The sequence below is a fragment of the Nicotiana sylvestris genome, chromosome 8 (genome assembly GCF_000393655.2).
Source record: "Nicotiana sylvestris chromosome 8, ASM39365v2, whole genome shotgun sequence".
NCBI classification, from domain to species: Eukaryota; Viridiplantae; Streptophyta; class Magnoliopsida; order Solanales; family Solanaceae; genus Nicotiana; species Nicotiana sylvestris.
This window is the reverse complement of record NC_091064.1, coordinates 152,070,899-152,090,315: the sequence shown is the minus strand read 5'-3', so window position 1 is coordinate 152,090,315 and position 19,417 is coordinate 152,070,899. Positions and strand designations below refer to the sequence as shown.

Genomic DNA, 19,417 nt, shown 5'->3' with positions numbered 1-19,417 from the left:
GAGACTGTTTCGCTTCACCTATGTTCCCGGTACCACGATGAATGAACATATCACCAGTTTCAATAAGTTGGCCACAAATTTGCAAAATATGGATGCAACTTTTGATGATGGTGACTTGGCCTTGATGTTTTTGGGGTCACTTCCTAATGAATACGAGCACCTTAAAACTATTCTACTCTATGGAAATGACGAAATTTCTCTCAGAGAAGTTTGTTCGGCTTTGTACAGCTATGAACAAAGAAAGGGAGAAAAATAGAAGGGCGGAGAAGGAGAAGCACTGGTTGTGAGGGGTCGTCCTCAAAATCAAACAAGGACAAAGAAAGGAAGATCCAAGTCAAGATCTAGACCCAGCAAAGATAAATGTGTCTTTTGTCGAGAAAAAGGGCACTGGAAGAAAGACTGTCCGAAGTTAAAGAATAAGGCCAAACATAACAATGAAAAGGCCATTATGGATTCAAATGTAGCTGATGGTGGTGATTCAGACTTCTCATTAGTTACAACAGAGCCATCAACATTATCAGACATATGGTTGATAGACTCGGCTTGTAGCTATCATATGTGTTCCAATAGGGACTGGTTCGTGGATTTTCAAGAAGGAGAATATGGAGTCGTCCACACAGCGGATAACAACCTTCTTACCTCATATGGCATTGGTTCAATATGATTAAGGAACCATGATGGAATGATCAGAACATTAACATATGTTCAATATGTCCGGATTTGAAGAAAAATCTCATATCTGTGGGAGCCCGAGAATCAAAAGGGTTCAAAATCATTGTAGAAAATGGAGTGATGAGAGTATGCTCTGGTGCACTAGTGGTAATGAAGGCCAATCGGAAGAACAATAACATGTACCGTTATCGCGGTAGTATAGTTATTGGGACAGTGACAGTAACATCTAGTGACAAAAAAGAGGCAGAAACAACCAAGCTATGGCACATGCGCTTGGGACATGTAGGAGGTAAATCCTTGAAAACTTTATCAGATCAAGGATTGTTAAAAGGAGTAAAGGCTTGCAACTTGGAGTTTTGCGAGCATTATGTCAAAGGGAAACATACAAGGATTAAATTTGGTACAGCGATCCATAATACTAAAGGCATTTTGGATTATGTACACTCTGATGTTTGGGGTCCTTCCAAAACACCTTCATTGGATGGGAAGCGCTATTTTGTAACCTTTGTTGATGATTTTTCCCGAAGAGTGTGGGTGTATACATTGAAGAGCAAAGATGAAGTGTTGGGAATTTTTCTCAAATGGAAAATGATGGTGGAGAATCAAACAGGCAGGAGGATCAAGTGTATTCGCACAGACAATGGAGGTGAATACAAAAATGATCATTTTAATAAGGTCTGTGAAAATGATGGCATCGTTCGACACTTCACTGTCAGACATACACCACAATAGAATGGAGTGGCAGAACGTATAAACCAGACCTTGCTGGAGAAGGTACAGTGTATGTTGTCCAATGTTGGCTTGGGAAAATTTTTTTGGGCTGAGGCAGTTACATATACATGCCACCTCATTAATCGTCTACCATCTGCTGCTATTGATGGCAAGACACCATTTGAAAAATGGTATGGAAAGCCTGTTGTAGATTATGACTCTTTGCATGTATTTGGCTCAACTACATATTATCATGTGACATAGTCAAAATTGGATCCAATGGCAAAAAAGGCTATTTTTATGGGGATTACTTCTGCAGTCAAAGGATATCGCTTATGGCGTTCTATGACAAAGAAAGTAATATTCAGCAGGGATGTTACCTTTGATGAATCTGCTATGGTAAATAAGGTAACAGAAGATACCAAACAAAATGAGGGTACTTCTAAGCAGGTGGAGTTTGAGGAAAAATTTATTTTTCCTACACAAGAAGCAGAGGAGGAAACAAATGAAGATTATCCTCTGGAAGAAGAGCCAGTAGAGAGGGAGATTCCAACTAAGGAACCTCAACAACAACTTGAATCAATAGCAACCAGCATGCCAAAAAAGATAATAACAAAACCTGTTCGTCTTATAGAGACGGTTGCTTGTATCGCCTCAATTGTAGCTGATGATGTTCCTATTAGATCATGTTTTAATGATGCAAATAATATACATGTGCAGGAAATCAAGTTCAAGAAGTAAAGAAGACTGCTGGAATAGTTCATGATGTACAAGGAAAGAAATCAATCAGCATGTGATCAACAAATCTGGATTGGTCTAGTAAATCTGGGCGCAATCTAATCAACGAATCAATGAGCGATAACAATGATTAGCTGAGCTGGAAAAAATCAAATAAGCCTTGGACAAAGGCACGAATCATGGGCAGAATTACGGAAGACTAAAGGATACGAGGAGATCTGGGAAGCGACCACATTTGGAAGATCCAACAATCAAGGAGAAATCAAGTGAAGCAATCCTCTGCTGAAGGAAAGCAATCAAGAGAAGCAACGGCTCATTCCTTATTCTTAGAAAGAATCAATTCTTTCTAAGGATCAAATCTCTTGGGTTGTCAAGCCTCTACCATCCATCAAAGTATTTATACACCCTTGCAAACCCTAGCTTAGACATACTTTGATCAAACCAAATCACTCTCTTCATTCTACTGCAAACAAGCATTGTAGTTCACTAAGATCTGTTGTGTAACAAGTTAGGGATAGAAAGAGAGCACACAACTGGTAAGGCATTGTATCAAAAATGAGTGCTAGAGCAACTGAGCGATATACACCACATTTGTACTCGAAGGAAACTCTTTACTAAAGAGAACTCCCTTGCAACCCAAGGGGACTGGATTAGGATTCACATTGAATCCGAACCAGTATAAAAATCCCGGTGTTTTTAATTCCTGCAATTATTTTCTGCATTTTACGTTCCGTTACCATATCTGCTAAATTATCATATTCAGTCGACTACTCAAGTTATAAATCAACTTATAAGCAATTAATTTTAAGTATTTACAATCCACCCCCTCTTGTATTTTCAATTGGTATCAGAGCAAGGCTCACATTTTACCTTTGGCTTAACAACTTTTGAGAAAAGATCATGGAAAATCAAAATTATCATAGGAGCTCTCTTTTAGGAAGGAACTTCACAAGTTAGACCACTATACTTCAATGGACAACATTTCTCTCACTGGAAAATACGAATGGAAATCTTTTCTAAATCATACGATGTCAAAGTCTGGAGAGTCATTAAAAAGGGAAACTATTCCCTGCCTGCTAGCACTCCACCACTTGCTGATCCTGATGATATAGATTCATACTCAAAAGAGCAACTGGAAGCGGTACAAGTGAATAACAAGGCAATAAATCTACTGCACAATGCTATAAGTGGTGAAGAATACGAGAAAATATCGAGTTGTGATACAGCTAAAGAGATGTGGGATAAACTTGAGGTCACCTATGAGGGAACCAGCAAAGTAAAGGAAACTCACATCAACATACTAGTTCATGACTACGAACTCTTCTCAATGAAAGAAGGAGAATCCATTGAAGAAATGTTTGCCAGGTTTAGTAAAATAATTAGTGACTTAAAGGCATTTGGCAAGCCCTACACCAGTGGTGATCAAGTCAGAAAAATTCTCAGAAGTCTGCCAACCACTTGGCAGGCCAAAGTAGTCAAACTGGAATCTCAAGGTCTAAACAAATTGTCCTATGATGAAATGCGAGGAGAACTTATTGCTTTCGAAAGGACGCATTTGAAAAAGACAAATCAAGAGGAGAAAAAGAAAATAGTTGCATTCAAAACCTCTATTGAAATGGCTGAAAATGAAATTGATGATCCTGAAGCTCTACAAGAAGAGATTTCTATGATGTCTAGAAATATGGATGGGCTGATGAGAAGATACAGAAACACAAAGAAAGGAAGATTCCCACCAAGACGATCCAGGCAATACAATGAATAGGATAAGAACGATGGAAAATGCTACGAATGTGGAAAATTTGGGCACATTCAAGCTGAATGCCAAGAATTGAAAAGGAAGATCTCTAGAGGCTTCAGCAAGAACAAATCCTTCGGAAGCTGGAGCGATGAGGATGACTCAGACCACGAAGAATAGCAAATCTTTGTTTCATGACAATTCTGGAAAATGAAATAAACAAAACCTCAGGATGTTGGACAGATGAAGATGATTCAGATGACGAGAACTATTTCATGGCACGGGGTGAAACTAGTGAGGTAATATCTTATGACTGCGAAAGATGTAATGAATTGCAGGATATTCTTGATTCCACCTTAAAGAGTCTCAAATAATGATGAATGAACTTAAGAGACTCACTAAGGAGGTTAAAGACTGGAAACTCAAACATGAAGTATGTGAAATCGAAAAAGAAGTACTTCAAGAAGAGTTTGAGGAGTTGCAAATGCAGCTTAACAGCTTGCGCAAATCTACCAGTCATAGTTTTGTTAGGTCAAACCAGACGACTTACAAGTCAATTGGAAAGGAACCAATCAGAACCAAGTCGACCAGTCGGTCGGACCAGATGACTTACAAGTCAACTAGGAAAGAACCAGCTAAATTTAAGTCGGCTAGTTCTAACATTTATGAAAACAGGTCTGGAGCTAAATGTCATTACTGTAATAAAAGTGGGCATAAATATTCTGGTTGTTGCTTTCGTAAATCAAATGTGTCAGGATGGGTTTGGAAACCAAAAAATTCTAAACCTAGTAACACTAACCCACCAGGACCCAGGCAAGCTTGGGTACCAAAAAGAAAGCGATCATCTTGTCTTGCAGGAACACCACAGAGTAAGCCGCAAAGGAAAATGGTATCTAGATAGTGCGTGTTCCAGTCATATGACAGGTGACAAAAACCTGTTCAAGGAAGTTACAAAGATCGATGGAGGAAGTGTAAAATTCGGAGACGATTCAAGGGGTAAAATAGTTGGCACTGGAACAATTCCTTTCAATAACAACTATGACATTACTAAAGTATATCTCGTTGATGGCCTAAACTATAATCTCTTGAGCATAAGTCAACTCTGCAACTCAGGATATGAGGTAAAGTTTAAGAGAACAGGGTGTACTATTGAAGACGAATCAGGTAAGATAAACTTTCCTGGAAAAAGGTATGGAAATATTTATATACTTGATGATTTTGAAAAGATAGATGGCCACATTTGCTTATCCTCTATGTCTGATGATCCATGGTTATGGTATAGAAGACTTGGCCGTGCTAGCATGCATTTGATTGAAAAACTGTCCAAACATGATTTAGTTATTGGTTTGCCTAAACTGAATTTCTCTAGAACTCATATTTGTGATGCATGTCAAATGGGTAAGCAAACCAGAAATTCCTTCAAAAATAAAGATATAGTATCTACTTCAAAACCTTTCCAATTGCTTCATATGGATTTATTTGGGCCTACTAGAAATGCTAGCATAGGAGGTAAGAGGTATGCTTTTGTTACTGTTGATGACTTTTCACGTTTCACCTGGGTGATCTTCTTGTCTCATAAGGATGAAGCCTTAAGAAATTTTGAAGTTTTATGCAAAAAGGTTGAAAGAGAAAAGGGATATCTGATCTCAAAAATTCAGAGTGACCATGGAGGAGAATTTGAAAGCAGAGCTTTTGAAGACTTCTGCAACGATCAAGGATACACTCACAATTTCTCTGCACCACGCTCACCACAGCAAAATGGGGTTGTGGAAAGGAAGAACAGAACTCTCCAAGACATGGCAAGAACCATGCTACTAGAACATTCATTGCCAAACCATTTTTGGGCAGAAGGCGTAAGTACTGCTTGTCACATCCTCAACCGTTGCCTCATAAGGCCAATTCTAAAGAAGACCCCTTATGAACTCTGAAAATGTAAACGTCCAAATATCAGTTACTTCCATCCCTTTGGAAGCAAATATTTTATTCACAATAACGGTAAAGATAATCTTGGAAAGTTTGACCCAAGAAGTGACGAAGGTATTTTTCTTGGTTACTCGTTAAATAGCAGATCTTTTAGAGTCTACAATAAACGTACTTTATGTGTAGAAGAATATGTACATGTTATATTCGATGAAAATAATCCCTTGGTCGAGAAAGGAACTACTGCAGGTGACGAAGATCAAACTCAAGAAGCTCAGGACAAAGGAAAATCACAGAAGTCGACTAGCACATCTGGGGTGATCGAGTCAACTGGAGAAAATAGCAGCAATACTCCAGACCCACAAGTCAAGTCGACTACAAATATAATTCGACCAAATGAATGGAGAAGCGAACCCGAATATCCTCAGAAATTTATTATAGGGGATCCAAACGAAGGAATGATAACCAGGGCTGCCCTAAAAAAGAAAGCAAATATTACAGTGATTTCTCAAATTGAGCCAAAAAAGGTAGAGGAAGCACTGAAGGATTCAAGCTGGGTGCAAGCCATGCAGGAGGAATTAGATCAGTTCAGCAAGAATCAAGTGTGGAAACTAATACTCAAATCTGATAATGTGTCTGTGATTGGAACAAAATGGGTATTTAGAAACAAATTGAACGAGGATGGAAACGTCATAGAAATAAAGCGAGACTAGTTGCTCAGGGTTATTCACAACAAGAAGGAGTCGACTGTGATGAGACTTTTGCCCCAGTAGCTCGTTTGGAGTCTATACGGATTCTTCTAGCATACGCATCCTTTAAAAGATATTCAAATGGATGTTAAAAGTGCCTTTTGAATGAATTTATCGAGGAAGAAGTTTTGTAAAATAGCCTCGAAGCTTTGAGGATTCAAAATTTCCATACCATGTATACAAGCTTACCAAAGCACTGTATGGGTTGAAACAAGCTCCACGTGCCTGGTATGATAGGCTGAGTACTTTTCTTATTGATCATGGCTTTACCAGAGGTAAAATAGACACTACTTTGTTTATTAAACGATCATCAGAAGGTAATCTCATTATTCAAATTTGTGTTGATGATATTATATTTGGTAGTGCTAACCCTCTTATATGCAAGGAATTTTCAAATCTTATACAAAGCGAGTTTGAAATGAGCATGATGGGTGAACTCACGTTCTTCCTTGGGCTACAAATCCAAAAAATCGAAGAAGGAACTTTTATTTGTCAGACCAAATATACAAAAGAGCTGATTCAAAAATTTGGTATGAACAATGCAAAATCAATTGGCACTCCTATGAGCCCCGCTACAAATCTAGACAAAGATGAACAGGGCACGCCAGTTGATGAAACCAAATACAGGAGAATGATTGGATTACTGCTATATCTGACAGCAAGTCGACCAGATATTATGTTCAGCGTATGTAAATGTACCAGGTTTCAATCAGCTCCCCAGGAGTCACATTTAACTGCTATAAAGAGAATCATTCGATATCTCATTGTAACTGTATCTCATGGATTGTGGTATCCTCGCTCTAACTCTTTTAAATTAGAAGGTTTTTCAGATGCTGATCTTGCAGGTGATAAAGAAGATAGAAAGAGCACTAGCGGCACTTGTCAATTACTAGGAAAGGCATTAATATCCTGGAACAGTAAAAAGCAAGCATCAGTTGCCTTGTCCACAACTAAAGCTGAATACATTGCTATTGGACAGTGTTGTGCACAACTACTGTGGATGTCTCATCAATTGTTCGTTTAAACCTATACAAATTTTTTGTGATAATTCTAGTGCTATTTGTCTTTCAAAAAATCCTGTGCATCATTCTAGAGCAAAACATATAGATATTAAGCATCATTTTATTAGAGATCATGTTCTTAAGGGAGATATAGAAATAGCCTTTGTTGGCACCTCTGCTCAATTAGCCGATATTTTTACTAAGCCTTTGTTAGAAGAAAGATTTTGTACTTTGAGAAAATTACTTGGCATTATTTGCTTTTCTAATAACTCTTAGAACTTATGTGCTCAATTACTTTTAAAGTGCTATAATTTTCCTTTTCCTACGCATTTATTATGCCTCCGATTTTTCCCTCTCTTTTCACTTCGTTCACATCAGTTCGCAGTTCGAAGATGGAAAGCCAATCATCACGTCTTCTCAATTAACAACTTTTCCTTTTCTATACTCAACCGTCAAAACCCTCTTCTTAAGTTAGAAAACCCTTTCAGTCACTCTCATCTCCATCTTCTCTCCAAAACCTCGAGCAAATCCCCTCTTCTACAATGGCGAAACACTCCAAGAATCCCTCTGCCTCCACCAGAAAAAGTACCCGCTCTAAGGCGAAACCCCCTTCTGCACCTCCTGAGCAAGTAGACCTAGGGTCTAATCACTCTAAAGGCTTCGCCTCATCTCAGGGTGATTTCTCTGAACAATCCCAACTTCTAGGAGAAAAGGCCTTAGGCAAACGACCCATGGAAGATTCTCCCATTTCATCCACCCCAAAGAAATCAAAGGTTGATTTTTCTGCCTCACTCGAGTCGGATCTAAATTTCTGGGATACCCCAAATAGGGGTCTTTTCATCACTCTTAAGGACAAGCCCATCGCCCATGGAAGGATCGTGGATCTTGATGATATGGAAGCCCTCAACTGTATGGTTAAAGAACTCTTTATTTATCAAGGGTGGGAAAAATTCCTCTCTATTCCTCCGCCTAAGGTATATGAACCCCTGGTCAAAATGTTTTATGCAAATCTTCGCTCTAGTAAACCAGATAGGCTAGAATCTCTAGTGCTAGGTAAGCGCATTGTTCTTGATTGTGCCTTGTTTGACTCTCTTTTCCAATGTTGTTGCTCTGGTTCCCTACTCGTTTTAAAAATGTGTGGCCTGAGGATTTTGAAATCTCTTTTGACCAAGCCAAACAGTGCATTATTGAGTGTCCCTCTGAAATTCTTCCAAACCAATTGGGCCCCAGTGATGTAAGTTTTGAAAATTGGGTTCTGGCCCATATTGTGGCAACCACCATGCTTCCTCGTACTGGTTCCTTTTCAACTTTCTCTCAAAGGGATACATTCTTTGTCTACTGCCTCATCACCAAACTCAAACTCAAGCTTTCCTTCTGGGTCATTAATTTCATGATAGAAAGTGCTGAAGATCCCACTAGTTTACCCTATGGCATGACAATCACTCATATTCTGGAAGCCCATCAAATTTTTCTATCCAACTATCCCTTCATTACTGTCTCCAAGTCCTATAATTCTAGAGCTTTTGCTAGTATGGGCTATGTGAGTATCAAGGGCTCCTGGGTTAAGAAAAGTGAGAGTGAAGCAAAGCAGGCCCCTATGGAAACCAAACCTTCATCAGCTGTTCCTCCTCCTACTCTTGTCAGTTCTGAGCTTAGTGAGAAGCTTAGCTCTATTGACTCCAAACTCTCTGACATCAAGAATCTTCTTTCCGCCACTCTGTCCACTGTGGGTGATATTCATGCTATTTCAAAGGAAACAGGGTCTGACGTGTCAAAAATTAGAGTTGCTATTCTCAGAGTAAGGGAGAATGTTGTCAAAGCCTTCAAGGAGGTTCACGACAAGCTGGATGGTCTGAGCGTCGCTGCAAATACTAGCTTCGAACAGTTAAAGGAGGCCATTTGCAACACCCTTACCTATTTCCTGCGCCGCTAGTGTGGATGTTTTTCAAAACTATGTTTTTTTTGACATCTTGTTTTGGTGGTATTGTGGGCTGCGGTTTAAGCCCTTGGATAATTCTGTTTTTTTTGCTACTGTGGGCTGTTTCACCAGCCATTGGATAATCTCTTTACCTTTTCTGCTTTACTGTTATCTATATTTCTAATCCCTCTTTGCTGATGATAAAAAGGGAGAGAAAAAGCCTATATTATTTTGCCTATGTTATGTGTATGTGTATAGGTACAAGTCGGCTATGCGTCTATTTGTGTATGTGTATAGGTCGACTGCACACATTTTATATGTGTATAGCTAGTATATATTGTATACTGTATAGGTACAAGTCAGTACAAGTTGACTGCACAGATTGAGGGGAAAGTCATGGACAGGTCAAGTCGATTGCATACATTGAGGGGGAGTCAATCGTACATACATTGAGGGGGAGTCAAGTCGACTAGTAAAACAGAGGGAAGTCGACTGGTGTTTACTTTTTTACCTTATTATATTATTTTGTCATCATCAAAAAAGGGGAGATTATTAGATTATGTTTTAATGATGCAAATAATATACATGTGTAGGAAATCAAGTTCAAGAAGTAAAGAAGACTGCTGGAATGATTCATGATGTACAAGGAAAGAAATCAATCAGCATGTGATCAACAAATCTGGATTGGTCTAGTAAATCTGGGCGCAATCTAATCAACGAATCAATGAGCGATAACAATGATTAGCTGAGCTGGAAAAAATCAAATAAGCCTTGGACAAAGGCACGAATCATGGGCAGAATTACGGAAGACTAAAGGATACGAGGAGATCTGGGAAGCGACCATATTTGGAAGATCCAACAATCAAGGAGAAATCAAGTTAAGCAATCCTCTGCTGAAGGAAAGCAATCAAGAGAAGCAACGGCTCATTCCTTATTCTTGGAAAGAATCAATTCTTTCTAAGGATCAAATCTCTTGGGTTGTCAAGCCTCTACCATCCATCAAAGTATTTATACACCCTTGTAAACGCTAGCTTAGACATATTTTGCTCAAACCAAATCACTCTCTTCATTCTACTGCAAACAAGCATTGTAGTTCACTAAGATCTGTTGTGTAACAAGTTAGAGATAGAAAGAGAGCACACAACTGGTGAGGCATTGTATCAAAAAACGAGTGCTAGAGCAACTGAGCGATATACACCACATCTGTACTCGAAGGAAACTCATTTACGAAAGAGAACTCCCTTGCAACCCAAGGGGACTAGATTAGGATTCACATTGAATCCGAACCAGTATAAAAGTCCCGGTGTTTTTAATTCCTGCAATTATTTTCTGCATTTTACCTTCCGTTACCATATCTGCTAAATTATCATATTCAGTCGAATACTCAAGTTATAAGTCAATTTATAAGCAATTAATTTTAAGTATTTGCAATTCACCCCCTCTTGTACTTTCAATTCCTACCACTTATAAAGACGCAGTCCAAAGTTCAGAAGAAAATAAGTGGAGGATTGCCATGAATGATGAAATACAGTTCCTTCATCAGAATCATACATGGAGATTGGCCAATCTCCCGAAGGAAAAGAAAGCAATTGTGTGCAAATGGGTATTTGCAAAGAAAGAAGGATTTCCTAACCAAGAAGATGTTCACTACAAAGCAAGATTGGTGGCCAAAGGAAATGCTCAAAAGGAGGGAATTGTTTACAATGAAGTGTTTTCTCCAGTTGTAAAACATTCCTCCATTAGAATTATGTTGGCTTTGGTAGCACAGTTGGATTTGGAACTAGTTCAGATGGATGTAAAAACTGCATTTTTACATGGAAACTTGGAGGAGGAAATCTACATGACTCAGCCAGAAGGATTCAAAGTTGCTGGAAAGGAAAATATGGTGTGCAAACTTGAAAAATCATTATACGGATTGAAACAATCTTCTAGACAATGGTACAAACGATTTGACAAGTTTATGTTACGGCAATGGTACAAGAGAAGCAAATACGATCATTGTGTGTATTTGCGCAAGCTTAAAGATGGTTCCTTTATATATCTTCTCCTATATGTTGATGATATGTTGATAGCTTCCAAGAATTCGGAAGAAATTGATAAGTTGAAGATTCAACTGAAGAAGGAGTTCGAGATGAAGGATCTGGGTGAGGCAAAGAAAATTCTTGGCATGGAGATAATAAGAGATAGACGTTCAAAGAAACTCTGTTTATCTCAGAAAGAATATCTGAAAAGAGTACTACAATGTTTTGGCATAGATGAAAAGACTAAGCCAGTTAGTACTCCACTTGCTCCCCATTTTAAGCTAAGTACTACTATGTCGCCAAAAGATGAAGCTGAACATGAGTATATGTCAAGGGTACCATACGCAAATGTTGTTGATAGCTTGATGTATGCAATGGTCTGTACGAGACCTGACATTTCACAAGCTGTTGGAGTTATTAGCAGATATATGCATAATCCAGGAAAGGAGCATTGGCAAGCTGTGAAGTTGATTCTACGGTATATTCATAATATTGTAGATGTTGGGTTAGTTTTTGAGCAGGAAGGCAATCAATCTGTAGTTGGATATTGTGACTCAGATTTTGCGGGTGATCTAGACAAACGAAGATCAACTACTGGTTATCTGTTTACTTTTGCAAAGGCACCAGTTAGTTGGAAGTCTACTTTGCAGTCAAAAATTTCTTTGTCTACAACAGAGGCAGAGTACATGGCTATTATAGAGGTTGTGAAGGAGGTAATTTGGCTTCAGGGATTGCTAAAGGAGCTTGGTATTGGACAAAAAGTATCACAATTTTTGGTGATAGTCAAAGTGTTATTCAATTAGCGAAGAACCAAATTTATCATGCCAGGACAAAGCACATTGATGTTCGGTATCATTTCGTACGAGAAATCATAGAAGAATGTAGAGTCACGATGAAGAAAATTCATATTACGGAGAATCCTGCTGATATGCTGACAAAGGTGGTGACTGCGGTCAAGTTTCAACATTGTTTTGGATTTGATCAACATTGTTGAACACTAAAGATTGAAGATGAAGACACAACCAAAATTTGTTATTGAGAGAAAATTGAAGATGTGAAATTTTGCCAAGGTAAAGAATTGTTGAAAATTCAAAAGTCCCACATCGGTGGGTGACATATTTGGTTGAGATTTTTTCCCTATAAAAGGAGGCCTAATGTTTAGGATTTAAACACACCTCTCATTTGCCTTGTTATCTTCTTAAGGCATTTGTATCTTCTCTCTTTAGTATTATTTCACTTGTATTTCTGGAGTGAAATAAAATATTGGTTGTGTCCGAGGAAGTAGGTAAAATTGGCCGAACCTCGTAAATTCTGGCGTTCCTTTTATTGTTGCTTTATTGTCTTATTTATTATTTGGTGGCTGCCATGATTTTTGGTATAGTAGTTGTGACTCATTCACACTATATACATTTGGCTTCCGCAACAAGATTGACATAAGATTTAAACTCACAACCTCACCTAGAGAGGTACACCCAATAATCATCACATCATATAATACTTTGAGCATGGATGCACACATATATTTAAATATTTTTGTAAAACATATATATCATTACTATACATGATTTAGGGTAGGGAGCATGGGTTCACGTGCCTCATGGAACCCCCTAAATATGCCCCTGATTTTCACATATGATCTAATTTCCGTAGCAAAATTAACCGAAATAAATCGCCATTAAATAAAATACTTTTAATAAATTTGTATATACCATCTGAAGTAGTTCAATATAGTTTTTTTTTACGATATTGATATACATTGTATAATTCCATAAACTTGTATTATATTTTCATGTGATTTGTTTTTTCATTTTCAATAAAGACATTAAACACGTACTCACTTTAACTTCTAATTGCTCTTGTGTAATGCGTGCTCCAATTGTATTAACTTTCTACACATGAAATTTGTCCATACAAAATAAAAAAATTGGTTGAGTGATCCCTCTAAATTTGAGGTCTTGTGTAATGCGTGCAAGCAATTGTTATGAGAAGATGTTAAAAGCCGTAGCTTTCAGATTTTTGTTGGTTTGAACTTTGAAGTAGGCATGGAAAAAAGCATTATAAGCTGACACGCCAGAAAAATTGGACTAATTACACAAATCTCCTCAACATTTTGTCTAACTACCAAGACCATCCCACTAGTTTCTGATGTTACAAAGTCAATCCGAAAGTTTAAAGTAGCTGATTTTAGGACCATAACGAATTTCCTTTTAATAGACATTAACATAAACTTAATTAGAGATAAAGTATTCGACTCGTGCTAAACTCTGTCTAGTTCGTTGTTCCATTGATTGAAGTAGCACATTTAGTTATGAATGTAATGAGATTATATCTTTTATCCTTCTAATTTTTGTACTTTTTCTATTTTCCTTTTGATATTAGTCCGCAATAAATAAATAAATATTTAAAAGGTAAATATTTTTTCCGTACGTTTAAGACATGCCTCGAAGAGCCAACCTCCATAATAATGACTTCGCTTGAACCATTGCATTGTAATCTTCAGCCCTTAAAAACAAAGACATTTTAATAACCTTTCCGTTGATACTCTAAATGATAATTCTTCTCGTATCGAGAGAAAGTTCAAATCTCATGAACAAACTTCATCTACCAATGAGTGTGCGTAGTGTCGGAGCCACATTGGACCAAGGGGTGTCAAGCGACACTTCTTTCGTTGGAAAATTACACTAAATTGCTAGATATTTTATTTTATTTTATGTGTATTTACTATACGTTGACTCTCCTTGATTTTTCGATATATCTAATTATTTATATTTTGACACCCCTTGATGAAAATTCTGCCTTCGTCACTGAGTGTGTGTGTGTATATATAACAACAACAACAACAACAACAATAACAAAAACCCAGTGAAATCCCACTAGTGGGGTCTGGGGAGGGTAGTGTGTACGCAAACCTTACCCCTACCCCGAAGGGGTAGAGAGTCTGTTTCCGAAAGACCCTCGGCTCAAGAGATCAAAAAAAAGTAGACAATATTAGTATCACCATAAAAATCATAAGAAAAATAGGAACAACATGAAATCTAGAAGAAAGATGCAAAGCAAAACCGATAGCTATTAAATAGGCCCAGTACTGAAAAATAGTAAGACACAACATTGACACTAGCTATATCAGACAAAAATCCTACCAGACTAGTCTCACAAAGGTATTACTAAGGCAAGACTCAACTACCTCCTAACCTACTACCTTAATACTCGACCTCCACAACTTCCTATCAAGTGTCATGTCCTCGGAAATCTGAAGCCTCGCCATATCATGTCTGATCACCTCTCCCCAATACTAGGCCATCCTCTACCTCTTCTCGTTCCTTCCACAACTAGCCGCTCACACCTCCTTACCGGAGCATCTGGGCTTCTCCTCTGGACATGCCCAAACCATCTGAACCTCATTTCCCGCATCTTGTCGTCAATGGGAGCCACGTGCACCTTCTCCCGAATATCATCATTCCTAATTTTATCCATCCTAGTATGCCCACACATCCACCTCAACATCCTCATTTCTGCTACTTTCATCTTCTGGATATGTGAGTTCTTAACAGGCAAACACTCCGCCCCATACATCATCACCGATCTAACCACTACTTTATATATATATATTAAAGAGATAGAGTTTATGATTTTTGAAACTTCAAAAAACATTTTTTTTAATTAGACTAACCTCAAGGGAGGTATATAGAAATAACTTATGGTAGTCGTATTAAAGTATCTTCCTAGAAAGTATTTCAAATTGATTGATAGAATTAGCTAAAATACTAAGGGTCCTACCCACGTGTCCATAGCAAAAGGAAATGGGGCATGCACCTTCTGAGTTTTGAGTAACTTTCAGCTATCGTAAACTGACCAATGACTCCCATCCACCAAACCTCATTCAACAAAAAGAAAGTACGAATTATAAATATCTAATGAAGCTAGTACGTACTATTCTTCTTACCAAAAGAGATCGTAAAGAAAACTAAGTACCTACAACTAATACTTCTCTTTGCTTTCTTCTCTTGATCATTTTGCCGGAGAAGATGGCCGTTGCAACAAAGTTGTGCCTCAATCTCTCCCCTCAACCTCCTTCTTCTAACTCAATTCCTCCGCCTTCAAAGACTACTCAAGTTTCTTGGTAAGTTTACTATTTTTCCTTATATATGTTGTACTATATCAAAAAAAAAAAAATTACCGCTATACTAGGACACTCTATATTTTTTATTTTTTATTAAAGGGCAATTCGATGCACAAGACATCCCGTATTTATGCAGGATCCGGAGAAAGGCTCCACCTAAGGGATGTGATGTACACAAGTTACGTTCTTATATATACCTATTGAAATGTCATGATATATTTACGGCCATAAATACTAATAATATTTTAGATGTGCCAAAAGTCTTCTTAATTTTTCTGGTAAACTCAATGTCTAGTCAAACGCCACCGCTAAAATGGTAAGAATACATGTTTAATCATACCTTTAATTCAATGGAAATTTGTAAGATTGTCAATGTTATCTCAAAAGCAACTATTATCCTTCCAAATTATTATAGGCTTATAACTAATTATACCGAGTATCCTCGATCTTTATATATAGTCTGTTACACTTAGATCTCTTTAGTAATTGAAAACCAAGAATCATTATTGTGCCATATGAATAACGTGTGACATAGTCAACATCTTTAACTTTTCATTCATCTGTATTATCCCCAAAAAAATCTTCTTGTGTCTGACACGAACTTCCTTATTTTATTTTCTAATTCCATAAAAGCATGCACCTTTTTCCTTGCTATTTATTTAAAATGTCATAATTTGGCTCTCTTTTAATTTACGCAGGCAACGAAAAGAAAGATCATGGAAAAGCCAATGTGTATTAGGGATGGCATGTATCGTAATTGGATTAGAATTAGACAGCTCAATATTAGTAAATCAAGAAATTAGTGCTATCGCCGGAGACATGCAATTACAAATTATTGCCGGAAAACCAGTACAAAAATGGAGCGAGAAAAGATCATGCCCGCCGTGGAATGGGAACTCTTTAGAAACCATCGTGCCGGAGAACTTACCGAGGCCGGTGACTCGCCGGAGATGGGAAGCCGTTGATTATACTACTACTCAATCTGCACCAGAAGTAAAGTCGGTGGCAAGATTTAGTAAAGGGTGCTTCACTATGTGAACATATTAAATGTTAATGTACAGTCAAGGGAATTGGGTATAGGTAAAGGGTTCAATTCAATTCCCACGAAATGGGGTAGTTGAATCCCTTTGACATAAAAGACAAGTTCAAATTTCAGCTGTAGCATTTTTTTTAAAAAAAATCCTCTTATATAAACTTGTTGGCTAATTAATTATCGTGTATATTGAAGAATGCTAATAAAATATAAAATATTTGTGGTCTTAATTTGTTTTGGTTTTTGCTTGATTAATGAATATTATCAGTTGTAGTACACGATTGGCAGTTTATTTGCAGTACACGAAGTACCGGAATATACGTTACACGTGAAAATTAGAAAAGACAAATAGCACGTTTGGCTTAGCTGATTTAGAGTAGCTGATAAGCATTAGGTGCTGAAAAATACTTTTAAGTGCTGAACCTGATTTAAAAAATAAGCAATTATGTATTTGGATAAAAATGTTGAAATTAATAATAAGCGGCTGAAGAACTGGGTGTACGAAGAGTTTTGTTTTAAAAAAAAGTATTTTAGGGATAGAATAGTAAATATTTTGGTCAAACCTAAAGTGCTTATAAGCTGAAATTTGATAAGTTGGGGGAGACCAACTTATGACTTTTGACTTATTTTTGACTTATAAGTACTTAACTTATAAGCACTTTTAATTTACCAAACGCTTAGATAAACCAAAAATTACTTATAAGCCAATTTGACCAGCATATAAGCTTAGTCAAACACCCTCATAGTATACTTTGGATTTTAGTGGTCAAAATCTGTTTGGGCCAGGTATAACTTGTCAATCAGTTGCTTCGGGCCATTTGCTTTTAGCTATGGGCTGATGTCGACCAAACCAATATGCTTTTTATTGAGTTTGGGAATGGGAAAAGCAAGAGCTGACGTAACTTGAGGGTGTTTGGCTAAGCTTATACTGGATTATAAGCATTTTTTGATTTATTTACGGGTTTGATAAAATTAAAAGTGCTTATAAGCCAAAAATCATAAGTTGGTCTCCCCTAACTTATCAAATTTCAGCTTATAAGCACTTTAGGTTTGACCAAAATATTTACTATTCTTTCCCTAAAATACTTCTTTTTAAAACAAAACTCTTCGTATACCCAATTCTTCAGCTGCTTATTATTAATTTCAGCACTTTTATCCAAACACGTAACTGCTTATTTTTTAAATCAATTTTAGCAATTAAAAGTGCTTTTCAGCACCTAATGCTTATCAGCAACTCTAAATCAGCTAAGCCAAACAGGCTCATAGTCTGTAAGGGCTAGGACTTCTTGTTTGCAATTTCAAGAGTTTAGTTAATGGAGATATTAACTCTTCGGTTAAAAGGTTGGTAAAGAAAATGCTTGGCGTGCATTAATAACACTATTAATGATTTTGGTAGTCGAAAGTAAATAGCCAGTAAGAGTCAGTTTCTCTTGTCGCTCTTTGTGAACTTGTTTAATTATTGTTATGATTTATTTGTATGGATATCCACTACTGAAATAATTCACATTATTCTTTTTCATTACGAAAAAGGATCATTTATACCTCAGTTATACTATTCATCTACCATTACCCCTGCGTTACCGAATTGGATCAAAAGTACCCCTCTACCGTTAAGACCCTCCAACCATGGCCAATAACACCATCCCACATGGCTGGAGATTTGCTGAGGTGGACGCCATGTAGCAATGCCCTCATCACCTTCAGCCTCATTTTTACACCTTTCTTATTTTTTAATTCACCCTTTCCATCAATAATCATCTTGAACACACTTACTATACTAATGTAGTTAGTGGTTAATTGGTTGAGGGGTTTATCTGTATACAGTAGAAGTTAGATGACCTTCTTATTATTTAGGAAGTTATGTCAATTGTATATATAAACAGTGTACAGTCGCTTTATCAGTTATATAAGAATATCATTTTCCAGCAGAGCTTCTTCTCGATTCTTCTTCTCCGAGTCTCTATCGAGATATTCTGACATGGTATCAGAGCGGGATATCGATTTGTGTGAATTCTCCAACTCATTCTAGTATTCTCAGAATAGAATTTCTCTATTTTTTTTAGTTTTACCTAATCAATCGCAGTTTTCCCAATATCTGCAAATTCGAAGTTTCTTCCTCAAATTGGTTAACAATGGCAGAAGAGAAGATAGATCATACTCATTTGTTGTACCTACAGCCGTCAAATACACCAGGCTTAGTGTTAATTCCAATTCAACTCACTGGCTCGAAGAATTATGCGTTATGGAGCAGATCGATGCAATTAGCATTGAAAGGAAAACGAAAACGAAAACTAGGTGTTGTTATAGGAACTTGCACAAAGAGTTCATTCGAGGATGCACTTCATGAGGAGTGGGAAATGTACAATGCAATTGTCATTCCGGGATCATGAATTCCGTATCAAAGGAGATGTTGAGCGGAATTATATATGCTTCCGATGCCCACGCTGTGTGGCAAGACCTTAAGGAACATTTCGACAAGGTAAATCGAGTTAGAATATTCCAACTGCATCATGAAATCTTGAAACTGTTGCAAGGAGGATACATTGTAGCAGAGTACTTCACTAAGTTGAAAGAGTTATGGTCAGAATATGATGTTTTGGTTCCTTATCCAAATTGTGGCTGTCCAAAATCGAAGGAACATGTAACACAGCTTCAGTAACAAAGGTTGATGCAATTTTTGAATGGTCTTAAGGACACATATGATCATGCTGATAGACAGATTTTGATGAAAATTACTGAGCCAACATTGAATCAAGCATATCTATGATTACACAAGATGAAAGTTAGAAGTTGGTTAGT

General features: G+C 37.3%; 2 protein-coding genes across 2 annotated transcripts; both read left to right on the top strand.

Annotated features, from left to right (window-relative positions):
• Positions 1–792: 792 nt before the first annotated feature.
• On the top strand, positions 793–2,180 carry LOC138875861 (uncharacterized mitochondrial protein AtMg00300-like). Its single transcript, XM_070154734.1, has 2 exons — positions 793–1,072; positions 2,104–2,180. The coding sequence occupies exons 1-2, from the start codon at positions 793–795 to the stop codon at positions 2,178–2,180; spliced, it is 357 nt and encodes a 118-aa protein (XP_070010835.1).
• Positions 2,181–6,952: 4,772 nt separating this feature from the next.
• Positions 6,953–7,549, top strand: LOC138875859 (secreted RxLR effector protein 161-like). Its single transcript, XM_070154733.1, has one exon. It carries the CDS (start codon positions 6,953–6,955, stop codon positions 7,547–7,549), a length of 597 nt encoding a protein of 198 aa, XP_070010834.1.
• The last annotated feature ends 11,868 nt before the right edge of the window (positions 7,550–19,417 follow it).